Genomic DNA, 26,643 nt, shown 5'->3' with positions numbered 1-26,643 from the left:
AGATCTATTTGCCTCCCCTCAGAACAGACAACTTCAGCTTTTCTGCTCCAGTAATCCCTCCCCACTAGCTTGGAAAGTGGATCCTTTTTTGATTTCTTGGAAGGGGCTGTTCCTTTATCCCTTCCCACTCATGCAGAAGATCTTGCTAAAAATCCTTGCTAAAAATCCAGAGGGACAAGCCAGAAATCTTGCTGGTGCCCCCTATTGAGCAGGTAGCACTGGTTCCCCTTCTGCTATCTCTTGCCAAGGGCAATTACCACAGGTTACCTCACAAGGTGGGCCTACTCACACAACAGAAGGGATCTCTCCGTCATCTCCACCTTAAAACCCTCAGCCTAACCCTGTGGGTGATAAACCCCTGCTCCCTTTCAGACACCTTTATTCAGAGGGCGTGCTGTCTGTCCTGCAGGGAGCCAGAAAACCCACTACCAGGAAATCCTGTGTTTCAGAATGGAAAAGATTCTCCTGTTGGTGTCTTCAAAGGCAACTAGACCCCTTCCAAGTGGAAGTTCTAGTCCTAGCTTGTGTGTGAGCTTCTAAAATCAAACATTCATACTCTTCAGTGAATGTCCACTTATCTGCCATTTCACCCTGCTTACCTATGGATCCACCCCTACTTTCCAAGTTGGAAGTCAAACTATTCCTGAAGGGGGTCCTCCACATCAGACCACCTAGAAAACCAATTCCCCTCCTTGGGACTTAAAATATGTACTGGAGAAACTTACCATTCCCCCCTTTGAACCAGCGGTCTCTGCCTCTTTACAGATGTGTACCTGAAAGACTGTCTTATTGGTAGCCCTTACTTCAGCTAGGAGAGTCTCTGAGCTGCAAGCACTCATGGCCTCCCCACCCTACACCACCTTCCACAAAGACAGGGTAACTCTTCGTACCAACACTTTCTTCATGCCCAAAGTGGTCAATGAACTGCCCCTCAACCAATCTATTCAATAACCCACCTTTTTCCCTTCTCAAAATGACAGTGTTAGAGTGCTCCACTCCCTTGATGTGACAGGCAACTAAGATTTTATGTTAACAAGACCAAGAACATTAGAAGGTCCAGTCAGCTCTTTGTATCTTTCCATACCAGGGTCCTGGGGGAAGCTGTATCCAAATAGACTATATCTTCCTGGATTTGCAAAACTATTACCTTCTGTTACTCATTCCATGACAGACTTTTACCCCTCTCTGTAAAAGCGCATTCTGCCAGAACAGTGGCCTCTTCAGGAGCTTTTCTCAAAGGCCTGGGCACTGTACCATTCTAGAGGCAGCCACATGGTCCTCTGTACATGCCTTCACCAAGCATTACAAGTTGGATACCATCTCTAGAGCCTGGGCAGGATTTGCTAGAGCCATCCTCCACGGTTTCTTGGAGACTGCTACCTCTTCCTCCACCCATTCTCCTGCTTGAGCTGTGTTACTGTCCCACAAGTGAGAATAGTACAATATGAGAATAGAAGGACATAGATTAGTTGTGTAAAATCTTACCATAACCATAGATGTCCTTGTCTTCCATGTTGCAGTATTGCTCCCCTCCCACCAACACCCTTTAGGGCCTTTTCCGTCTTTTGATGGTATCCTTCATGTTCTCTTTAAACTGTTACCTGACTGGGCAGTTAATTCTGAGGTCTCTGCATGCAGATGTCACATTTATGGCTCATGGTTTATGGCCCTGCATGTGACGTCCCACGCACCTGACAGCAACCAGGCTTTAAGCTTTGACATAGGAGCAAGATGTTCGGGTCGTGTGAGACAAAGGATCCCACAAGTGAGAATACTGCAACATGGAAGAGAAGGACTTCTATAGTTATGGTAAGATTTTGCACAACTAATCTTTTCCTTAAACAAGGACCAAAACTACTAAACATTTTATTTGGGTCTTTTTTCCATTCTTTGCAGGTTAAGTTCCTATCTTTCTTGTGTTTGGAAACGTTTGGGGTTATCCTGGGGACCTTGTCTGATTTTAGTATTCTAGCAGTTCTTGGGTAAAGAGCATTCTATATAGGGACCAGTCTGTTAGGGAAGATATTTAGTGCATCTTCAGTGGAGTTACAGTAGTAGAGTGCAATAGATTGATGTTACCCTAGGGGTGTAACAAAGCTTCTTCAGAAATGTTAGTGACATGTCTGTTTATAATGGCCAGTAGTTTTGATGACTTCAAAATTGCCAGGTAGCAAGGGTTAGGCAGTGATCACTAAGGTTTCTGATAACTACTATAGAAATGCAATTTTCTGGAAAATGGTAATTGAAAGTATCCAGCAGAGTGTACTTATTGGTTGCAACAATGACATTGAATCTGGTGGTTGTTCTAAGCAAGTATGCTAGATACCTTTGAAAGAGTGTTTAATGTGCTTTATTTACTTTTGATCGGACCAAGGCAATCTAAGTTAGTATCTCCCATTTAGATTAACTTTACATGTGTTTAGTGATGGAATCTAAAATATTCTCCAAGAGTTCAATACAGGTGGCTATGTACATTTTAGTATGCTCAGCAGTGTCCAGTTTGGCTCATAATCTTCCTTGGGTTTGTTCATGGTGAGTATGAGGGATAGATTATCATTTTGAGTAAGGACTCCGACACCTGGTCTTGAATCCTGGTCTTGAATCCTAGTCTGTTGTCATAGAACGATCATATACTTCTGTGAAATGGATGGGGGGTATAGAAAAAATATTCTTGAATTCAGTAATGGGATAAAAGTTTTTCAACTAGAATACTTTCAAGATTGTCATTTGAATTCTGTTCTTGGGCAGAGAAAAACATAACTAATTTGCATATAAAATGGAACAGCTTTTGCATGCAGTTTTGTAAGACTGGCTTTTGGAGAACAGACGAACTGTAAAACTTTAAAAACAACTTCCTGTAATCATACATGCTTTACAGTGCCTGCTGCATTCACTATTGCTTTGTCTGGTGTCCACATTTGGTTTTGTTGCCCATTCTTTGAGTCTTTTTGCGATCCAGGAATGGATACACTTAAAATTACGATTAATAAATTAATCCCAACAGGAGATGAAGTTTGTGGATGTTGTCTACCCATTCTTCCCTCAGAATTCCATATTAACATTGTTACACTGTCTTGTTTGTGAATTAAACAGAAGCTTTCTTTTAACAGTGACATTCTGGGTGATGTTCTTTCACTCCTTATTTAGTCCCATTACCAGATGAAGAGTGACCCTTGAGTCCATCCCAGTTCCATTTCAGTTTACATTTGTTTTCATTATTTTAGACTCCTATTTGTCTTACCTGCCATGTATTTCATTCATTTTAGACTTGGAAAACTCATTGCAGGTTAATAAAGATCTGTAGCTTGTACTGTTGCTGGATCACCTTGCCTCCCTAAGTAGTTTGGCAGGTTGACCAGTTGAAAATTGTATTGGAAGTAGTGAATAGTTCAGAAATACTGTATTGAACTGTGTTTGCGTAAGGTTATCAGGAGCACATTACATGTCACAGCTCACTTTATTATTCCTAGCAGTTCACTCATTTCTGAGTGGATGAGACGAGATCATATTATCCATGAGATGGTCTGCTGTTTTGCCAGTGATGACATACTGAATGTTTAGAAGGCTATGTCAAGAGTAGTGCATTTTGTAATAACTTCTGCACATTGTAACAATAACATTCTTTGTTACTCAAGTGGGTGAACTGGTTGAATGACCCTTTTTAGCTGTGATCAGAATTAAATAGCAATGTCATACAAAAATTAGGCAGATGTATGACTTGTGCATGAAATTTGGCTGTTTTGTTTAAAATTTAATAGGCGTTACATATAACTAATGCTTAGATACTGTTTAACTATTTTTAAATAGGTGATTTTCTGAAGACACTAGAAGATCCTGACCTAAATGTGCGAAGAGTGGCTTTGGTCACCTTTAATTCTGCTGCACACAATAAGCCTTCGTTAATAAGGGATCTGTTAGATGCTGTTCTTCCACACCTCTACAATGAAACTAAAGTCAGAAAAGAACTAATAAGAGAGGTTGGTAAATCACCTTTTTATTCTTTAATATAGCTAGTAGTTTTAATTAACTTTCCTTATTTTTTGCATTCTATTTCTTCTTATAAGTAGCAAGCTGTGCCAGTGTGCATCAGATAGCTGGAAAAGCAGTCACCCCATTGGCTACCTTGCAGCTTCTTCTTGTATTAATTGTTCAAGGAAAAACAGAATATGTTGCTTGAAGCTTAAGTTGCTGATAATTTGTATTGTGCATGCGCGCCTGAGGGGAGGGAGGCACTCCTTCAAATAAGAGCTACAATTATTCCATTGCTCCTTCTATGCTAAAGGAGCCTGCTCCCATTACTTCACTTGAGAAATGTCTGACTGTGCCACATCCTCTGCCCAGTTACAGGAAGTGTCAGTCTGAAATATCTTTTAGTAAATATGCCTTTTTGAGCTACAGTTTATATAAAATGAAATTCAAGAAGAGTACACACATGAAAGTGGAATACATATAAAAGTAGATTATTTTAATCTTCTGTGGTTTCACATTTTTAGCTCGCCTATTAAATGAAGTCTGCATAATATACCATTCTTTTGTGTTTGTAATTTTGATTTTTATATTTCTAATGTTTCACTCACATGTTAGCGGCACTTTAGATCTGCATCCGGCTTCCAGTTTTAAAAAAAAAAAAAAGGCAGCATGCTCTATTTTAAGCTGCCACATTATTTGTTTTTGTTAACCAGGTATGTCCACCTGGACAAAATGTCAGTTTTTATTGAAGTCCCAGGGAGAACAAGTGAGAACTACTATATTGCTGATTCTCTGCATTTGAGAATGGCACCACCAGTCTTCTTTGGAAACACAATTCCATTTTTTTTCTTTACAGATTATAATGTCTCATTTTTGACTGCATCAGAAATCCCATTTCATGCGTCACCAATGGGATTAGTTATCTTTACCAGTTGTAATTATGCATTTTCCTTTTAAGCTTCTGTGTTTCAGTATGGGTGCACATTGGGTATTGGCACCTGAAGTGAAATCACTCACTGACTTCATAAACACACCTAGCCATAGTGCATGAAAATTTTGTCTTGTTCACACAGCTTGGATCTTGCGGTACTGAGCAATTTTCACCTTCGACGTTGTAAAGTAAATATACAAAGTGCCCCTTCCAAAAAAACTTCAAGTTCATTACTTACACTAGCTTCCTTGTGGAGAATGCTACTGCATTGTCTTCGAAAATCGAAGCTGTACAAAGTAGAACTAGATGCAAGTGGGTCTAAGTGGAGAGTTGATAAAATCAGCAAGTAAAGGAGAGTGGTATTGCTGGAGTTGAATTCATCCTCAAGTAATGGTGAGTACCTTCACCAGGTAGACCCAATTTTTACAAAATCTCACCAAGACGACAGTGATGTATAGACTGTGTTTTACATAGCATATATCATGGACAGAACCAGGTTAAATAATAAAGACAGCATGGTGCACAAATCCCAGTGTGAAAAAGTGGCTAATCCTGGTAGGCGCACTGTTGCCATGACTGGAAAAACATGACAGTGTAGAGTCCTCAAGACAAGAAAATGTTTCTACAATGGGGTTAGGCCAGGCTCACGTGGTGGATGGCCCACCCTATTGTACAAGGAAACAGTAGTCCACAAAAATCACAAAAACTGACAGGCCAAACAGTCATAAAGATAGAGTGGACTACTGAGGAAAAAAAAAGCGTATTGTTACTGTTATGCTAGAAGCCCAGATTTTCCAGACAGAAGATAAACAAAAAGATTATTGAAAAAAAATTTAATTAAAAATAAAAAGTAATTATCAGAAAGAAAACAATTTGCACAAGCAAAACCTGTCAAAAGCTTCAGATGCAAACTTGTGTTCATTAATACAACAGATTCATGAACAACACTACATAGATCAAGAAATCTTGGGCCATTTGGAAAAAGAAGCAACTGAGGAAGTCCAAAAATGTAAAGAAAGAAATCTAGATATTTTTGTAATGCATAAAATAAGAAATGTGGACATGGGAAAGAGATCTGATATGTTGCAATATTTATGCAAAGTAGAAAGGCCAATTAATATAGAAAAGCCACTGCAAAGATATTCTAAGACAAATACAGGCAAAGGCACTCAGACATGGAAAATTTCACAGTACAAAATATAAAATCACAAAGGGAGAACTAGAACAGAAGATTATTAAAGCCAAATTAAAAAAAAAAAGAAGCTGAAGTTGTAGAATACCTGCAAAGTGAAGGCTTTAGTGTAGAAAGTCTAAAGCAAGTTATGTCACCGGGTCTATAACAGTCTATATACGGAATCCCTGTTAATCAAACTCACTTTAGTGAAAGCTCAGTTTAGCAAGCAATCATTTCAGCAAATTTTCTCACAGGGAAAGAAGCTATACCAAACACAACACAATTTAAAACTCAGCAAAGTGGGGGCTTCACCCTCCACCCCCAATGTGGGGCTGCACCCCCCCCCCAGACTAAACTCTGAGAGCGCACTACAGTGGGGAAAAGGGCAAATTCCTGATGATGGCGAACTACTACATTTCCCTGTGAGAAAATTTGCTGAAAAGATTGTTCGCTAAATTGAGCCTTCGCCAAAGTGAGTTTGATTAATATAGACTCGATAAATAGACTTCGACAAAGTGAGATATAGACCCTTATTTTATTTATTTTTATTTTACATTTGTTGACCAGATTTGTCCGACTGAGCTAAGTAGCCCTATTTCAGCGAAGGCCCGGGGAGAAAAGCTCCACATGTTTTACAGATTGTTTACTTATTTTTGTAAATTATAATCAGCTGGTTTACAGAAAATATTCAAAGCATCATATACATAAAAAACAAAGATTTACTACAGTAAACTAATCATTGTCAGATTTAGAATCCCACATAATTCAGAAGGACTAAAAATAGTTTTGTCACCAGATGTAAAATCTTAAATTATGCAGATAAGAATTATGTAATGTGCTTAGGACAGATGTTAATGTGAGGCAAGGCCTAGAGAGTTAGAGAAAGTTACATAGGTTGGGAGCAGATAGCGGTGTGCAGTTAGGGTTGATAAGCTATTTAACGGGGGTAGGTACAGAAGCAGGTCTGTTGACTTGGGTATTTTTTAGTGGCTAGCTTGAATTGACTAAGTTGCTTGAGTGACCTGATATTTAGTGGGAGTTTGTTCCATGCCTTGGAAGGATTATAGCTATAGAGAATACATCCTTTCTTGGTTTTAGGTTTGTGGATTTGTAGCAGATCCAAGTTAGAGCTCCGGAGGGATCTAGAAGGTGAATAGTGGGAGATAACAGATGATAGGGTAAGACAGTAAGAAGACTGATAAAGGATGGAGTGGATGATCTGGAGTTGAGGGAGAAGCTGGTGAGGTAGTTCAACCCAGTTAAGGTGTTTGAGTGAGCGACAGTGATGTGACTTGTAAGTTTGTGCTGCAAATTTCGCTGTCTTGTTGTAGGTAAATTCAAGTTTGGCATGGAGAGTGGAGTTTGAGGCAAGTAAGAATTTGAGAGCCATAAAATAGACTGGGTAGGAGGTAGGCATAAGAGAGAGTTACTTCAGCATCACTGGTGAGAAACTTTTTGTTGCTGTAGAGGAGCCCTAGTTTGAGTTTTTCTTGACACATTTGTTAATGTGTAGATCGAATTTAAGTTGGTCGTCAGTGATGACATCAGTATCCTCTCACCATACCTCTCAACTGTCCAGATTTTTGCCTCATATTTTTTCTCTTCCTCAGTTTGTGGTTTTCTGGAAAAAGTAAGGCTTGAATTCACTGGATAATATATTTTTGAGTTTCAGACGTCATGTCCTTCAGAAAGTGTATGGTAACACTTTTATTCTAACAACTTTCTAAGTTTATAAAACCAATGTTTCAAATTTGTCCTTATTTTCAGGCCCGTCACCCATTATTTTTGACTTTGTCCAGATTTCTTGTGCTAAGATGTTGAAAGGAATGTATGTCACAGTTTGATGGAACAATGACTCCCCCAAGTATGGAGAAAGCGGAGGAGTGAGAGACATTTCTAGAAGAAATATGGACATGGGAAAGAGATTTAATGTGGTACAATATTTATGCAAAATAGAAAGCAAAATTAATCCGTTAAAAAAGGCCGCACCAAAGATATTTGAAGAGCGATACAGGCAAAGGCATCCAGATATGGAAACTTTTATAATGCAAAAAAATAAGAGGAGGGTAGTACAAAAGAAGTTTAGTAATGGAGAAGTTAAAGAAATAGAAACTGTAGTTATGGATTACCTCCTAAGTGAAGGATTTAGTGTAGAAAATCTAATTCTGATAACATCACAACATCATAGAATAATGAATCCCCAAATTAAGGAGAAACCGGTGAAGCGAAAGCATCTGATCAGTTGCCATATGAAGATACTTTTGAGCCTTCTGTAGGAAACCATTATAAATATTCAATTGGAGTTGCACAGCAAGGGAAGGAACAATAAAACTTTGGCAACTCTGCAGTCAATGTTGTGGAGCGATAGGCCAGTGAGTTCCCATATGAAAGAGCAATGGATGACCGAGTGAAGCTGAAGAGAATATGGCATGGGCAGATTTTCTGGAACTTTCTGTAGAATGCCCACAGGAAATGGAAAACAAAGGATGTGCCCTTAGATGTTCTTCGTGTTTCACTGTTGCCATCATCACATTTGGGTTATCTGCCTGCAGATAGCCCTCAGTCAGCCTGAATACCAGAGTCTTGGGATTTTTGCGTCGGATGCTCTCTTTTTCCATGACATCAGGTCGTCAGGGGGGTATAAAACATGCAGCCGATGCCATTACATCAGCTTTTCTTGCCATGAAGTGTCTGGAGCAGAAGCAGCTCGCAAGTGCCGGTTGGCCACCACCTGAAACTTTCATTTTTTGAGGTTTCAGACCTGAAGTCTTCTAAAAGATAAGTACCCCGTTGGGGATCCTTTTTTCTTGCTCTAACCCATGTCAGAAAAAGTTAACACTCGTCTTGCCTGCGGAAGGCAAATACCTCGGAGAATTTTCATTCTTACTGCATCATCTGTTTAGGCTGAGACCACGACGTTCCTTGCTGTCGGTTTTGTGCTTTAACGCCTGAACTATTTGTTGTCGGGCTATCTTTGTCTTTAAATTCTTTTGCTCTCATTCTCCGTATTCCAAAATTGCTTCGTTAAGCCATCCGAATATTGATCCACCGAAAAAACATAAGGATAAAGACAGACCGCATAGGCAGTACTCAGTCAGGCGCCTTTGCAGCCCCTGACACCCACTTCTACAGATTCTCAGACCTCTACTGAGACCCATTCAGAGTCCAGTATGCCGCGGGAGGCTTCTTCGACTGTGGAACCTGCGGACATCTCTACCTTGGATGGGTCCGGCGCCACTGTGCAAGCACCAGTTTCTGAGGGTGTATTCAAGCCGCCTGATTTTCATATTAAACCGACAACTTCTTTTCAAACCAAAAATTCCGAATTTCTCAGGCCCAGAGTTCATACTACGCCTAGGAAACAGACAACCAAAGCGCATTCTCAGGTCCACATGCCTCAGAAACAAATGCTTAGAATGGCTGAAGATCTTATTACTATAATTAGGGGAAGCCAGCCTTCCCCCTCAAAAAGACCAAGAACTGATTTTCCTTCTGATTCTTCAGATCATGAGTCTGTTGACTCTGATCCTTCTGATTACCAGGACATACCCTTATCTACCTATGAGGATTCTGATGCAGATGATTCCATTCCCTCTGCTTCCCCACCAGAAGATTTTTCCTTTGGTGAAACCCTGCATACCCTTAGAGAACATTTCTGCTGGGAGTGCCAGGACCACTCACAGTCCAAAAAGAGACTCGGAATTTTTAAACTTGCCTCAGCACAGGCCTCTAGCTAGATCTCCTGTTCTGGAAATTATAGATTATGTCTTCTTGGAATCCAGCCTTACCCCTGATACTTTGCCCCTAGCTCCCAGGAAACCTGATGGGTAATGCAGAGTACCTGACTCCCACAAATTTCTCTCTAAAAATCCTACTGCGGATCCAGAGACCATTTCCCAGGGACCTAAAGGCATTAAGGCTACAACAGCCAAAAACGCTACCCCTTCAGACAGGGACTCTAGGGCTTTTGACAGATGGGGTAAGAAGGTATACACCTCTGCTAGTCTTGCCATCAGGGCTTTAAATTGCCAGTTTCATATGTTAGTGTCAGCAACATGTTATGGGATTAATTAAACAGAAAATGATGTTAATTCCTGATTGTGCAGAACATAAGGATTTACAAGAGTTCATGCATTCTGCTAACCAAGTTGGAAAACATACTTTGCAATGTGGTTTTGATGCCTTAGAAGCATCTTGCAGGGCTGCTGTCACTGGGTCTGTTCTTAGAAGGCATGATTGGCTTAAGGAATGAACTTTGCCCGACCATGTCAAAGAAAAATTATTAGATGCACCATTAAACCAAGAACGCCTTTTTGGCAATAAAGCAGAAGTCCTCAAAAAGATGAAGGAAAAAGCTAAATCTATGCAAACTGTTAAAGATTTCCTACTGGTACAGCCACCTAGATTCAGTAGGCATTGGCCTTTAAAAAACTGGCCTTTTCCAGTCCCTCCCAGACCTTCTCAGTCCAAACCCAGGGGCAGCAGACCACCAAGACTACAGTCTCAGGGTATGCACAGATCTAAGCAATGGAGTGCTCCCACCTCTAAAACAGGGAGTAGTAAGCCGCCATCCTATGGTAAAATCTCACAATGATTTATCCTTAACTCTTCCAAGCCTTGCCCAAGTACTTGCACCTTTAGGAGGAAAACACGCCCTGCATGCAAAAAACTGGGAGTACATTACCCAGGACAGATGGGTCTTAAACATGGTTTCCCAGGGTTACAGATTCCACTCACTGCCAACTGCAAGAGGATGGCCAGACCTCCCCCCAAACCAGTATGCAGAGGCCCAAAAGCAAGTACTTTCTCTTCTTAATATCAAGGCTATTCAACCTGTCCCAGCAGAGCAAAGGGGACAAGGCTTTTATTACAGATTTTCTGGTACCCAGAAAAGAAAACTCTTGGTGCCCTATCCTGGATCTGTGTATTCTCAACATTTTTCTGGTAGTTCCAAAATTCAAAATACTTGCTCTCCAACAGATGCTTCCTGTGCTAACCAAAGACTCCTGGCTAGCCACCCTAGTCCTAAAAGAAGCTTATCTGCACATCCCCATAAGGGAATTGTGCAGGAAATATCTACGTTTCAGAGCAGGCTCTATGTACAATCATTTCTCTGCACTTCCCTTTGGCTTATCTATTGCACCCAGGGTATTCACAAAATGCCTAGCTCCAGCCATTGCATATTGCAGGCAGAGAAGAATTCATATTTACCCATACTTGGATGATTGCCTTGATTCAGGTGGACAGTCGGGAATTGCTAATACAGCACCTGACATTTGTAAACAGACTTCTGACATCACTAAGGTACACCATCAATGAAATGAAATCACATCTGGTGCCCAGCCATCAGATTGTGTTCCTGGGAGCAAGCTTGAACACAACTTCCCAGATTGTCAAATTGTTTTTCTGGAGTGAGGAATGCAAACTACTTTAATCTGCTGGCCACCAAAATCCAGCTATCTGCAAGAAAAATACTGCAAGCCCTAGGGTTCATAGCCTCTTGCATTCTACTAATCCCATATGCAAGACTGCGTATGAGGAAACTTCAGTGGTATTTAAAAAGTCTCTGGTGTCAACATTCTCAGGACCTAGAAACAATGATTCCTATCATTTCTTGCCCAAGGACAGAGTTCCTTTGGTGGGCAGAGGCCTGCTACCACAACAAGGGGACTCCCTTTCATTCAACCCCTTGCCGCCCAAACCCTAACAGATGCATCAGACTATGCATGGGAGGCTCACATGGCAGGACAATGCATTCAAGGCAAATGGAGCCCAAAGCAAATGCACCTGCATATCAATCAACAAGAAATGTTAGCTGTACAGAATGCTCTGACAGCCTTCAAAGGCTTTATTCTTCCAGGACAACTATTGGTAAAGACAGACAACACCACAGTTATGTGGTACATAAACAAGCATGGGGAACCCATTCCTACCCACTCTGCAGATTAGCCATGGCTCTGTGGAACACCGCCTTGAGCAACCAAGTGCACCTGCAAGCTCAATTCCTGCCAGGTAAACTAAACTTACTGGCAGACGTAAGCAGAAATCTCATGGACCCACACAAGTGAAAACTGGAACCCAACATATTCAAGCTTCTGCATACAGGTGGGGGACACCATAGGTTGACCTCTTTGCTTCACCTCAGTACTATCATTTGAGCAAGTATTGCTCCAGAACTCCCCACAGCCGAGCATGGAAAGTGAATGCCCTGACCTTTACCTGGGAAAACCTCTCAATCTGTGCCTTTCCCCCTCTGCCCCTCCTCTCGAGGTTTCTACTAGAGATCAAACAGGACAAGCAAAGGACAATCCTGATTGCACCAGACTGGCCACACCAGCACTGGTACCCTCTTTTGCGCAGTCTGACAGTAGTGCCACCATGGCACCTGCCTCAGACCCCTTCCCTGCTGTTCCAGCAGGAGGGCCAGATTTTGCATCCTCTGACCCTGAACCTAGCAGCGTGGCTCATCCCCTGAACTCATCACCAGCAACCCTCAGCAAACAGGTGCTGGATGTCATCCTTGAGGCAATGAGGCCTAGTACTAGAAAGTCCTATTCGGAAAAGTGGAAAAGATACTATTCTTGGAGCCAGTCTCGGGGAATGGACACAACTGGGCCCAGCTTACGTCATATACTAGATTACTTGACAGAAATGTTCCACAAAGGCCTATCCTTCTCTTCAATTAAGATTCATGCCTCTGCCATCTCAGCTCATTATAATGCTGAGGCACCCCTCTTCTCTCATCCTCTGGTCAAACAGTTCCTGAGAGGAGCCAAAAATTTAAGACCCTCCAGGAGAGCTCCCAGTCCAGCCTGGGACCTTAACTTTGTATTGGAAAAGCTCACTCTTTCTCTCTCTGAACCTGCTGCTATAGCAGAGTTAAAATTCCTCTCATGGAAAACAGCTTTACTTCTAGCCATCACTTCAGCAAGAAGAGTGTCTGAATTGCAGGCCCTTATGGCCATGGAACCCTTCATTGTCTTCCATGTGGACAGGGTTTCCCTCAGGACTAACCAGTCATTTATACCCAAGATGGCATCTAGTGTGGCTTTAAACCAAGCCATTTATTTGCCAACTTTTTCCCCTAATCCTCAGAATAAAGGGGTAAAGGACCCTGCACGCCCTGGACGTACACAGGCAGCTTAGGTTTTATCTGGACAGGACTAAGCCTTTCAGAAAAACTGATCAGCTGCTTTTCAGCTTTGCTGCAGGGGCAGAGGGCAAGGCCATTTCAAAGCAAACCATTTCTAAATGGATAGCACACTGCATCCATTCCTGCTACAAACACCATGGGAAGCCTACCCCACAGGGGATCAGAACACATTCCACTAGGGCTGCATCTACCTCTACAGCATTCCTCAGGGGAGTCCCTACCAGGGACATCTGGAAGCTGCAACCTGGAGCTCTGTACACACTTTCACCAAGTATTACCACTTGCCTATCTTTTCTAAATCCAGAGCTGGATTTGCCACAGCAGTCTTACAGGGCCTGCTTGCCAGCCCTAATGCTTCGTGACTGCCTCCACCCATTCTCAGCTTTGGGAATCAACCCAAATGTGATGACTGCAACAGTGAAACACGAAGAACATAGTACAGTTGTGTACACTTATTGCAGTCCTGGTTACCCTCCCTCTTGCCCCCTGACTTCTCTTAACTTCTACCTGTCCTTTTCGTTTGCCATACCATATATCATTGGTATTTGCTTTTTGCTGGGGATGTTCCAGACCATGTAATTGCGTCCTATTTAGGGGACAAGAAAAACTGATGTAATGGCATTGGCTGCATGTTTTATACCCCTGACGACCTAACGTCATGGAAGAAGCGATAGTGTCTGATGCAAAAATCACAAGACTCTGATATTCGGGCCGACTGAGGGCTACCTGCAGGCAGATAACCCAAATGTGATGACTACAACAGTGAATACGCTTGAACATCTACAGTTATGGTAAGTGTACACAACTGTACTTTCTACAGGAAGAATTGCTTGGTTTAATAGATAGAGGGATAGACGTATTAAGATAAATGACTACAAAAAGTCAATAAGAACCAAAATTTTAGAAGTCTGATAAATCAAGTGGAGCACAGTAATCAAGACTGAGTTCATAGAAATTCATGCAATATGACATAAGTAAGTATGATATATTACTGTGCAGCTAAATTAAGTCTTACCACAAAAACACAGGGCAGTAAGGAAGAGTAAGGGAAGAAAATCGGATACCATCACAGAAGTATCAAATAGAGAAAAGTATAAAGCAATTAAGACAAAGAAGTGTTGCAGTTAGAAGAGTACGGAAAAGGGAACAGATCAACAAAAATACTCAAAACAGTCGTGATAAAAGCAATGCTCACTATCGGAACAGACCAGAATCTTATTGTACACTATTGCAAATAAACTAAAAATATCAATACAGGCAGAAAAACTGAATATAAGTATAAAAAAAGTACAGAATAAGCAATGTATTGCTGACCCCAAAAAGTTTTACAGAGAATTGGAAACAAAGCAAAAGGAATAGAAACCTCACCAAAAAGAGAAGAAATAGACACATTTTGGAAAAATATCTATGAACATCCTGTGGAACATAAAGATGCTGAATGGCTAGAAGAAGTAAATGAAAGATTAAGAAGTTCAGTTGTGCAAGATATAAAATAGAGTGAAGTAACAGCCAGATAAAAATTGAAATAAAGAAAAGCTCTTACTTGGAAAACCCCAGGCCCAGATGCAGTACCTGACTTCTGGTTAAAAGTATTAACATCTTTACATGAAGATTTAGCCACGAGTAAGAACTGTTTATATGTACAAAAAGTGAATATAAGATGAGAGAATATAAGTCATGAGACTGAATATAGTGAACTAAAATGGCCAACCTACAAGCAGACCGGCCACCAGGGCTTAATGGTGTTATTACCTCTAAAACCAGCCATAAGAAGGCATAGACCTAATAGTTGATTTTGATTGGCTGTTGGCTCTTTTTAACTAGATTTCAAATGTTATTTTAATATGGATCTGATGAACAATTTCTGCTTGAAAGCGCTCATCCTTGGTTTCTTGAATTAATGTTTTATTGTTTTTATGCCGTGGTGGCCCGAGTGGGGTTCATTCACTAATAGTCTTACTTTTTATTTACCACTTTGGGCTTTCAGTGTTCTGTGGCTGCTGGTGTATTTTTGTTTTGTGCTTTTGGTTTCTCAGCTTGGAAGAAAGCACATGGCTGGAGTACAAATGGAATCATTGGAGTTGGATTATACCCACACTCCCCTACCTTGAATTCATTAAAGGAACATACAAAGAGAACTGTATACAAAGGAATACAATCCATTAATGAATATAGACTTAACGGAAGAAGGAGCTGTCATTATAGAAAACCATGAAAATGGTGAGATTTTTAACAACTTATTTCATGAACTGGAAAATGATTTATGTAAATTGAAGTGGTTACAATAGCAGCGGCTTCATTTTGAAGCCTTCCTACATTTTAAAATACCGCGAGGGCTAAGAGTCATGACAATGCTTTCTTATGGTAACACGTTTCCTGAGCTGTTAGCTCGTTGGCAAAGTTTAAATACTGACACTAGTTTTAAATATATGCAGCTTCTCGTACAGGAAGAGTGAGAGACTGATAACAGCAATAGAAACCAGACAACTAGAAATTGAAAGTAAATTTACCAGTGATGTTTATTTAATGAAACTGGATGATTTATTTCAACAATTGGCTGTATATGAAGCGAAGCTGCAGCAGCTAAAAATATGCAAACTGCAAAGAGACTATCGTGATTTCATGAATGAAAATATATTTGTGTAACCGAAGGCTGATGTTAATAGAAGAAATGACCAAGCAGTAAATAATGAAGCAGTGCACGAGCAGTTAAATATTACATCTTCAGCAAAGGACAAAGATGTAAATAGTAAAGACAGTGTGAATGTTATGTGTAACTACAATTTCCACTAACAACTCACAAACAGAAAATGTAAATCAACGGAAATGAGCTACTATTAATGCTGCTAATATCAGCTCTCAAGAAGAGACATTTCAATCCAATGGAGACAGATGCACACTGCTAATAAAAATCAATTCCTTATTTCAGTGGTGAAGCCTAAAGTTAAACTGACAATTGGGTCAGGTTTTCCCATACTTTCCGGTCTCCAAGAAAACCAGGAATTGTGCATTATAAGAGAGATCAGTGAGCAGGGGCAGGAAGCGGAGAAAGCTAACAACGTAATAGATGCATCTGACCTCAATATAGTTTTGAATCTATCTGATATTGAGCTGACGAATGACCAGATTAAACTACTTAAGGGATTAACCTGTGTCCCTGCTAGTACACCCAAACAGCATGAGGTGATTGATCTACGAATGTTTGGCAGAAACGTCTGTTTAAGAGAATGTTCAACACAGAAAATGAACATAGAACAGCAACCTTAAAAAAGCTAGTACGTGTATACCACCAGCTCACCCAATAGTTGATACCTTTATAAAAACTGTGAAATGGAAGTAGCAGAGATGCTAAATAAGAAGCAGAGGAATGAATTTTACAATCTTTCTACAGGTGAAAATAGAGCACTAAAATAGTTACTTGAACATCCAGGAATAGCAATAAGACCAACTGACAAAGGAGGTGTAATAGTGGTGATGAACTGTGAGTATTATTTGAATAAAAGGTACACAGTGTTACAACAGCAAGCAACTCACACCCAGATAGAAGTGGTGAAAGATAATATAAGAGAAGTACAATCAACCCTATATGATATGTACATGGCAAGACATATTGAGGAAGACATCTATGACTTTGTCAAGGTTGAGAATCTTTAATTCCCGTTAAGGGTCAACCTAAGGTACATAAGAACCGAGATGACCCACCGCTTAGACCAGTTTCTGGTCGAGGGTGGGTCACTGAATACTTATCAGTATGGGTGGAAAATAAATTAAAAAAATGCTCTGGTACATGCTTCAGCTGTTATGCGGGATACAGCCCATTTTCTGTCAACAATGGCTGAATATACTGAAACCTTAGAAAATGGGAAAGATCTTGTATTTGTCACATTGGACGTGAATAACGTATTTACAGTTATTCCCAGTGATTAAGTTCATCTATACAAAGATGAACTTGATAATTTTCAAACTAAGTTATGCAGGCAGGAGTGCTGGAGAAACTCACTCCTACAAAGGGACAGTATGCACCTTCCACACATTTATCCCAATATAATAAAGGGACAAATGATGAGAGTCTCTAGACTCTGTACACAAGATGATATATATATAAACAACATATCGAGGAAATAAGTGAACAATTTATGAAGGGGGGGTTATAAATCCCATGAAATTCAAAAAGCAGCCATTGATTGTTTAAAAGTCCGTCACACGAAGGCTAAGCCATGGTTTAAGAGAACTATAATGAATAATGAGGACTTAAATGATTTTAAAAACTAAAGAAAATATAATGAGAGAATGATTTTACCATGTAATAAACAATAAGATCACTCCAATAATAAAGAACTGGAACATTTTAAAACTGGATGATCAAATCAGAAGTATTGTAGAGGAAAAGCCAAGGTTCACTTATAGAAATGGCTTGAATTTGAAAAGAATGCTTTGCAAAGACATCTGTCCAGATAGACTGTTACAACAAGAGAAGAAATATATCAGGAGAGGGACGTTTCCTTATATGCATTGTAAACGTTGCCTGTATATATTGACATTACCAACATATTTAAACATCCAGTTACAGAAGTGGAATACAAGCCAATTTTATATATAAACTGTATGTCAAAGAATGTGGTATGTCTTGCGAAGTGTCAGGCATGCATTTCATTTTACGTAGGCAAAACCATCCAGATGGTTAAAGAAAGAATACTAAGGCATATGACAGATTTATTTATTTTTATTTTACATTTGTTGACTGGGATAGTCCCACTGGATACATGTACATTTAAAGTGGAGGCCCAGGCAGAAAAGCTCCACAATAATAATAATAATAATAATAATAATAATAGTACAATAATATTCCAAGAGAGCAAAGGATAACGATACAATTTGTCGGATAGTTCACCACAGTAGGAACACTTATACATAAGCAAAATGTTAATAGAGTCAGAGAAGAAATAGAATCAGTACACAAATTTAGAGCATATTAGGGCAACATCAGTACAGAGAAATGTCAAACTCAGTAGGCATAACTGTACATTAAGGTACAACATCAGATGGGTGGACTGTCTGCTTGCTGATGGTCTTCTAGCTAAGAAAAGACCATAAATGTTAAATTGAGTTAGTCAGGGTTTAGGCATGGACAGAGCCAGTTAGCCCTTAACTATTTTTTGAGGCATTTTTTAAGTAGGGGAAGAGATAGTTATTGAGTAAGGATTGCAGGAAGAAGAGTCCAAGTTTTACCCACTGAGTTAGCAAACAGGGAATCATAGGCTTCATAGGTTAGTACTAGGCTAACTGCCCTTGCGAGCCATTGTAAGCCTAGCCAATTATCCCTTGTGAGACTCGAACCCTGCACCTTGTGTTTGTAAGGCAAACACCTTAACCATTAGGCCACCCTCCCAACCCTTCACCTGCTGTATTATTGGATTTTAGGGTTGTGGCCTGATAACATTATGTGGCTAATTGTACTCTTAAGATTGGGGGATATTCTTAATAAAGATATATACAACTCTCTGGCACAGCATATTATGTTGAATCCTATGCACTCTCTTAAATTTATGGTACTATATGTAGAAAAAGTGAATATAAGCGGTGGGAATATAAGTCATGAGACTGAATATAGTGAACTAAAATAAATAGCCGAACTACAAGCAGACCGGCCACTAGGGCTTAATGGTGTGTTACCTCTAAAACCAGCCCTAAGAAGGCGTAGACCTAATACTTAATTTTGATTGGCTGATGGTTCTTTTTAACTAGATTTCAAATGCTGTTTTAATTTAGATCTGATGAAGAGCAGTTTTTGCTTGAAAGAGCTCATCTTTGGTTTTTTTGAATTAAAGGTTTATTGTTTTTATGCCGTGGTGGCCCGAGTGGGTTCTTTCACTAATAGCCTTACTTTTTATTTACCACAGCGGGCTTTCAGCGTTCTGTGGCTGCTGTTGTATTTTCGTCTTTCAAGAACAATGTTGCAAGGAAGCTGAAGCAGCAGGCTGAAAAGGAGCCTGAGTTAACCTCTGAAAAACAAAATTAAGATCCCAGGGAGGAGGTAACAGGGTTCCTGGGAGATCTAATATTAAGGATACCTTTTAAGAAAGTGTTTAGCCTCAAATCTAGAAGCTAAAGGAGGAATTAAAGGTAGACAAACAGAGACAGCTGACAAGTGGGCCTTAAAAGAACAGTAGGCCAAACCAGCATTGATCAACTCACACAAATAAGACAGAACCAAAGGAACATCCATAGTAAGTGAGTCCAAGTTAACCTCTTCCATTTGGATAAGTAGGATTTCCTAGTAGTAGGTTTCCTGGCCTCCTGCAGGACCTTCAGCACATCCTCAAAAAAAAGATGTCTGTGAGAAACCAAAACTGTATCACCCGCAATGTCAGTTGAAGCGTGGACAGGTGGGGATGGATGAGAGATCCCTTGTCTTGTGCGAGTAGATCCACCCTTTGAGGTAACTTGTGATGATTGCCGTTGGCTGGATGCTGAAATACAGGGAACCAGTGCTGTCGCAGCCAAAATGGAGTCACCAGCAAGATTTTAGGAGCATCCTGTTGAATCTTTAACAGGACTTTTGGAGTGAGAGGAGGGGGGGTGGGAGTGCATAAAGAAACATCCCCTTCCAAGAAAATAAGAGGGGCATCTACCTTCCACACCAGTGGACCTGGAACTCTGGCACAAAACAGAGGAAGTTGTCTGTTTAAAAGGGGGGCAAATGGATCTACCCAAGAAGTACCCCACTGGTGGACAGTGTCCAGAAATCCCTGTGAAGCATCCATTCGTGGGATTGAGTTTAGGACGTGCTCAGAGTGTCTGCCACAGTGTTCTCATCTGAAGGGATATAAACTGCCCGAAGAGTCACCTGATGGTTGACAGCAAGATCCCAGCCCAGAAGTGCCAACCAACAAAGAAGATAAGATCTTGTTCCTCCCTGTTTGTTAATATACCACATCACTGTGGTATTGTCTGTGAATACCTTGATGCACCTTGGAGAGAAAAAAAAGATGAAAGGCCTGAAGAGCCAGCATAAGAGCTTTCATTTCTTTGACATTGATGTGCTCCTTCTTACAAGGCGACCACACCCCTGCACCTCTAGGGAGCCCAAACGTTGCTCCCCATCCCACGTGAAGTGTCTGTGAAAATTCCTGACAGGGAAAAGGGGAATGAATAAGGAGCCCTGGATTCAGAGACAACTGCTGATTCCACCAGAAGAGTTCCTTTTGGAGACCAGGAAGAACTACAAAGTCTGGAGGATGTGCATCTTGAAGCAATATTGACTTCAGAAACCACTGAAACTTTCTCATGTGAAGTTTGACCAGAAGGAGCATCGGAATGGTGAACGCCATGAGCTTTCAAACTCCCTGGCTGTAATGGAGCCCAGAGGAAGAAGAGTTTTAAAGTAAAAATGAGAGTTAAGACCTTTGGAGGAGGCAAAGATGTTAGCATTGGGACCATCTGAACCCTGCAACCCAGAAAAAGATGATCCTGCGAAAGAGCCAGAGAAGACTTTTTGAAGTTTGTAAACCCCAGACTCTGAAGAAGGGAAATGGCAAAAAGAAGATTTTGTAACAGGATCTCTGGAGAGCATGGCTGAATCAGTAGGACTTCCAAGTAAGGAAATATTTGGATCCCTTGAAGCCTGCAGAAAGCAATCACAGGAACAAGGCATTTGGTTAACACCCTTGAGGGAGTAGAACAGCCAGAGAACTGATAATGCCAGAATTTTACAGGGAAATGCAAAAACTTCCTGAAAAGGATGGATTGGAATACGGAGATAAGCATTCTTGAGATCCAGACACCATATAGGCCTGAGGGAGAAAGAGAGGAAACTGTCTGAAAGGACAGCATCTGAAAGGAAGGCGCCTTCATAAACAGTGTTTAGATGAGAGAAGTCTAGTCTTTTCTGGACACTAGAAACATTGAGTAAAACCCCTTCCCCCTTTGGGGCACAGGCACCTCTTGAATAGTACCCTGAGACAAGATCTTGAAGAAGCTCTGGAGGGAAGGAAGTTGTTCCTGAGGAAGCTGAGGAATGCCCATAAAAGGACAGAATTTCAACACTATGAAATACCTCCTGCTGAATGATTGACAGAACCCAAGAATCCCGAACGATCTGAAGTCAAACAGGAAGAGAAGGAGAGAGGCAAATGGAAAGAGGAATGTGGTTGGGGAGAGAGAGTTATAGCACCTGATTTGTCAGGAAAGGAAGTCTTTAGAAACTCTGAAGCCTGAGTTGCCTTAGCTGAAGGAGCCTGTTGGCCACTTATTTTGCCTTTTGAAGAAAGGGGAGATTGCTTACAAGCAAAGGCTGGCTTTTTTCCCTGAAATTTAGGCACAAGAGAAACAAACACGTTTAAGCTTCTGTAAAGGATTCCTCTTATCCTGAAGGGACTTGAACAAACCAGCTCCTGCTTACCCAAACAAAACCTTATTCTCCAGAGGAGCATCCATCAACTTAGCCTTAATATCTGGTAAAGGTTGAAGCCAAAGCCAAGAATACATCACTGAACCAAAAACAGCAGCCCTAGAAGAGGCATCTGCTGCATCATAACTACATTTGATAGAATGACAAACCACTTGAGAGGAAATCCCTAGCAAGGAAAAAGCAGAAGTTTTACTCTGAGTCTGGAAGATCAGAAATAATCTGACAGGCCTGAGAAAGAGCCAGCACATACGTAAACATGTGGGTGTGATGATTAATAACCCGAAAAGCTAGGGTTGCAGATGTATAAACTTTCTGCTGTGCTTGTCAGAAGGCAATAACTTGGGTGAAGGAAACAATTCAGGTGGCTTATCAGAGGCTACAGACACCACAGAGATGTCAGCAGCAGGACATTTGTACAAAGAGTTCTCAGGCACTGTATAAAACCTGTCCGGTTTCTTGGGAGCAGGGGGAATAGAATCAGGCACTTTAGAGGCATTGGTAAAAGCATCCAGCCATGCAGCCAAAACAGGAGGTATAGGCGCACGTTCAGGAGATTACAACTGCAGCAACTCATAGTACCTCTTATGGATATCAGAGACCTGAGCACAGTCCCACATAAAAATCCCATAATTCTAGAGATGGTTTCCAAATGAAATTTCCTCAAATGGAGTATCAAGGTTGTTACCAAACTATCACAAAGATGCCACAAGCGATGCCTTCCAACTAACACCATTTATTTAAACTTTAAACGCAAAAATACACCACGTTTTTTGTTCCGCTAAATTACAGAACTTCTTCAGAAACCGTTCCCCACTCACATAGGCGCTTGTATTTATAATTTCTTGAATACTTCATCCTAGAATGGCGCCAAAAACAAGTCAATTAAAAATTTAAATATTTAAATTCGTTAAAGGTATCTTAACCATAATATACGATGCTCTAAATTACACTTTCTTACCATACATTATTCCAAACTTCTCAAACCAGTGAAAATATTCCAGATCAAATCACAGGCACATAAATTGAATAAGATAAAATAAAATAAATAAAATCTCAACCATCCTGACCACGATATACGATACTTTAAAGTGTGTATACTCATAACAGATTATTCTAAACTTCTCAGACAATGCACAGGTTCAAAACTAAATGCAAACATATAACACTGAAATTAAAATCTCAGACATTTATAATTTTAAAAATGCATACATATATATATATATATATATATATATATGTGCATGTTTAAGTGTATATATTTAAAATCATGCATATATGTAAAAAATACATTTTATTAAAAAATTATATATAATATATTTTATTAAATATATATATATATATATGTATACATATAAAATATATGAATGTGTCATTATATGTGTGTGTGTTTATGCACATTAAATGTCCACATATATATGTGTATATACACACACACACACACACATATATATATATATATATATATATATATATATATATATATATATATACATATATACACACACACACATATGTATATATTTATTGAAATTGATTTATATATAGAATATTATAAATTTTTGGTTGCCTAAAAAGGTAATTTATGACGACTAGTTTATAAAATAAAATAAATTAATTTTAATTTATTTGGAATTTAGTGTAAATATATTATTATGAATTTATGAATTAATCATTTGTGTGTGTGTGTCTACATATATGGGTGTGTATAGTGTATATACACATATATATGTGGACGTTTAATGTGCATAAACACACACATATAATGACACATTCATATATTTTATATGTATACATATATATTTTTTAATAAAATATATTATATATAATTTTTTAATAAAACGTATTTTTTACATATATGCATGATTTTAAATATATACACTTAAACATGCACACACACATATATATATATATATATATATATATATATATATATATGTATATATATATATATATATGTATATATGTATATATGTATATATATATATGTATGCATTTTTAAAATTATAAATGTCTGGGATTTTAATTTTAGTGTTATATGTTTGCATTTTAGTTTTGAACCTGTGCATTGTCTGAGAAGTTTAGAATAATCTGTTATGTGTATACACACTTTAAAGTATCGTATAATTGTGGTCAGGATGGTTGAGATTTTATTTATTTTATCTTATTCAATTTATCTGCCTGTGATTCGATCTGGAATATTTTCACTGGTTTGAGAAGTTTGGAATAATGTATGGTAAGAAAGTGTAATTTAGAGCATCGTATACTATGGTTAAGATACCTTTAACGAATTTAAATATTTAAGTTTTTAATTGACTTGTTTTTGGCGCCATTCTAGGATGAGGTATTCAAGAAATTATAAATACAAGCGCCTATGTGGGTGGGGAACTGTTTCTGAAGAAGTTCTGCAATTTAGTGGAACGAAAAACATGGTGTATTTTTGCATTTAAAGTTTAAATAAACGGTGTTAGTTGGAAGGCATCGCTTGTGGCATCTTTGTGATAGTTTGGTTCTTTTTTCGAGTGTTTATCAAGATTGTTAGAATGTTCTTCGTGTTTCACTGTTGCAGTCATTACATTTGGGTAATCTGCTGGCAGGTTGCCCTCAGTTGGCCTGATTAACAAAGTCTTGGGTCCTGCATCGGTTGCTGTCCCTTCTTCCATGACGTCAGGTCGTCAGGGGTATAAAACATGCAGCCAACACCATTACATCAGTCTTTCTTGCCGTGCGGTGCCCGAAGCAGAAGCAGTTTGCAAGTGCCGGTCGGCCGACTCCTGAAATTTTCGTTTTCGAGTTTCAGAACTGAAGTAGTCAACTAAAAAGCTAAGTACCCCGTTGGGGAAACTTTTTCTTGCTCCTTACCAATGTCAGTAAAAGTTAATAATTGTATTACTTGTGGGAAGCAAATACCTCATAAGGATTTCTATTTGTAATGTATTTCTTGCCCTAGGCCCTGACCATGACGTACCTTGCTGTTGGTTTTGTGCTTTAATCGGCGCACTATCTGTCGTCAGTACATTTTTGCTTCTAAATATTTTGGTTCTCGATTTAATTATCCAGAAATGACGTGAGTTAGCCATCCAACTACCAGAATACAGAAAAAATGCAAAGAAAAAGACAGAGACAGGCCGTTGAGGTCCAAAACTGCCGACAACGCTTCTCCTAAGCCAGTCGCCAGTTCGCTGGTACTCAGTGAGGTGCTTTTGCAGCCTCTACTGCGACCCATTCAGAGTCCGGTATGCCGTGAGATGCTTCACCTATGGAACCCGTGGAGTTTTCTACCTTGGATGGGTCCGGAGCCGCTGTGCAGGCACCGGCTTCTGGGCATGTATTCAGGCCTACAGATTTGTATATTAAACCCACACCACCTTCAATTTTAAGGCCAAAATCTCAATCTATGTCTAAAAAGAACGACGCCCAGGCCACATTTTCAGGGCCCCTATGCTTAAAAAATAAATGATCAAAATGGCTGAAGATTCAATTACTCTAATCAGGAGTAGTCAACCACCCCCCCTTCTAAGAGGCCTAGGGCTGAACTTGACTATGAATCTTCTGAACAGGACTCTGTTTCTTCTGACTCTTCTAATGAACAGGATTTGTCCATACCTACTTATGAGGACTCTGATGCAGAGGATTCCATTCCTTCTGCTTCTCCCCTTTAGGATTTTTCTTTTGGGTAAACTTTACATACCTTGCGGGAGCATTTCCACTGGGAAAGTCAGGATTTTTCTGAATCCAAAGAGAGGCTTAGGGATTCCCTTCTTCCTCAGTATAGGCCTTTGGCTATACCTCCTGTACTAGATATTGTTGATTATGTTTTTTCAGAATCCAGTATGGCCCCTGATTCCCTACCTCCGGCCCCTTGTAAGCCAGACAGATACTATGGTGTTCCTGATTCACAAATTCCTTTTCAAAAATCCTGTTGCGGACCCTGAAACCATTTCTCAGGGCCCCAAAGGCATTAATGCTTCTGCTGCTAAAAATCCAACCCCTTCTGATAGAGACTCTAGGGTGCTGGATAGATGGGGTAAAAAGGTTTATACTTCTGCAATCTTGGCAATCAGGGCTTTAAACTGTCAATTCCATATACAAAAATATCAACAGCATATCCTGGGACTGCTTAAACAAAAAATGTTGATTTCTGACTGTGTGGGAAATAAGGATTTACAGGATTTATTGCATTCAGCTGAACAAGTTGGAAAACATACTTTGCAATTTTTTTTTGATTCTTTGGAGGCCTCTTGCAGGGCTGCTGATACTGGGTCTGTGCTTAGAAGGCATTCTTTGCTTAAGGAGCAATCTCTGCCTGATCATGTTAAAGCAAAATTGTTGGATGCTCATTTGCAGCAGGACCGTCTGTTTGGCAATAAGGCTGAAGAAGTTCTAAAAAAGATGGAAGATGAAGCTAAATCTATGCAAACTGTGAAAGATTTCTTACAAGTACAACCTCCAAGATTTAGTAGGCACTGGCCTACTAAGAACTGGTCCTTTCCAGTTTTTTCCAGAACCACTCAAGCCAAACCCAGGCATTCCAAAAGCACCAGGTTTCAGTCCCAAGGGACTTTCAGAACTAAGCAATGGGGTGCCTCCGCTTCCAAATCAGGAAACAACAAGACACCTCCCTATGGTAAAAACAGTCTCAATGACTTTCCTTTAAAATTACCAAGCACTTAGCTCTTAGCCGCCCCTTTGGGGGGAAAACTGACTCTTCATGCAAAAAACTGGCAACTTATAACCCAGGACAAATGGGTTTAAAATATAGTGTCCCAGGGATACAGATTTCATTTCCACACACTGCCAATTCCAAACGGATGGCCAGACCTGCCCCCAAATCAGTGGGCAGAGGCTCAGAAACAAGTACTTTCCCTCCTAAACATGGGGGCAATTCAACTAGTACCAGAAGAGGAAAAGGGACAAGGTTTCTATTCCGGACTTTTCCTGGTACCCAGAAAAGACAAATCATGGCATCCAATTCTGGACCTGTCTACTCTAAACACCTTTCTGGACAT

At 39.9% G+C, this 26,643-nt stretch overlaps 1 protein-coding gene across 1 annotated transcript in view; it reads left to right on the top strand.

Moving 5' to 3' along the window:
- The window catches only part of CAND1 (cullin associated and neddylation dissociated 1), a 2,253,229-nt gene that overhangs the window by 1,609,096 nt on the left and 617,490 nt on the right, over positions 1–26,643 (top strand). The window contains exon 12 of the mRNA XM_044088050.1: positions 3,808–3,977. Coding sequence (XP_043943985.1) covers positions 3,808–3,977 — 170 coding nt within the window. The remainder of the gene's footprint in view (positions 1–3,807; positions 3,978–26,643) is intronic.

The sequence above is a fragment of the Protopterus annectens genome, chromosome 11.part0 (assembly GCF_019279795.1).
Source record: "Protopterus annectens isolate FY-2018-M chromosome 11.part0, PAN1.0, whole genome shotgun sequence".
NCBI lineage: Eukaryota > Metazoa > Chordata > Ceratodontiformes > Protopteridae > Protopterus > Protopterus annectens.
Note: the sequence above shows the minus strand (reverse complement) of the source record. Positions and strands in the feature narration are given on the sequence as shown.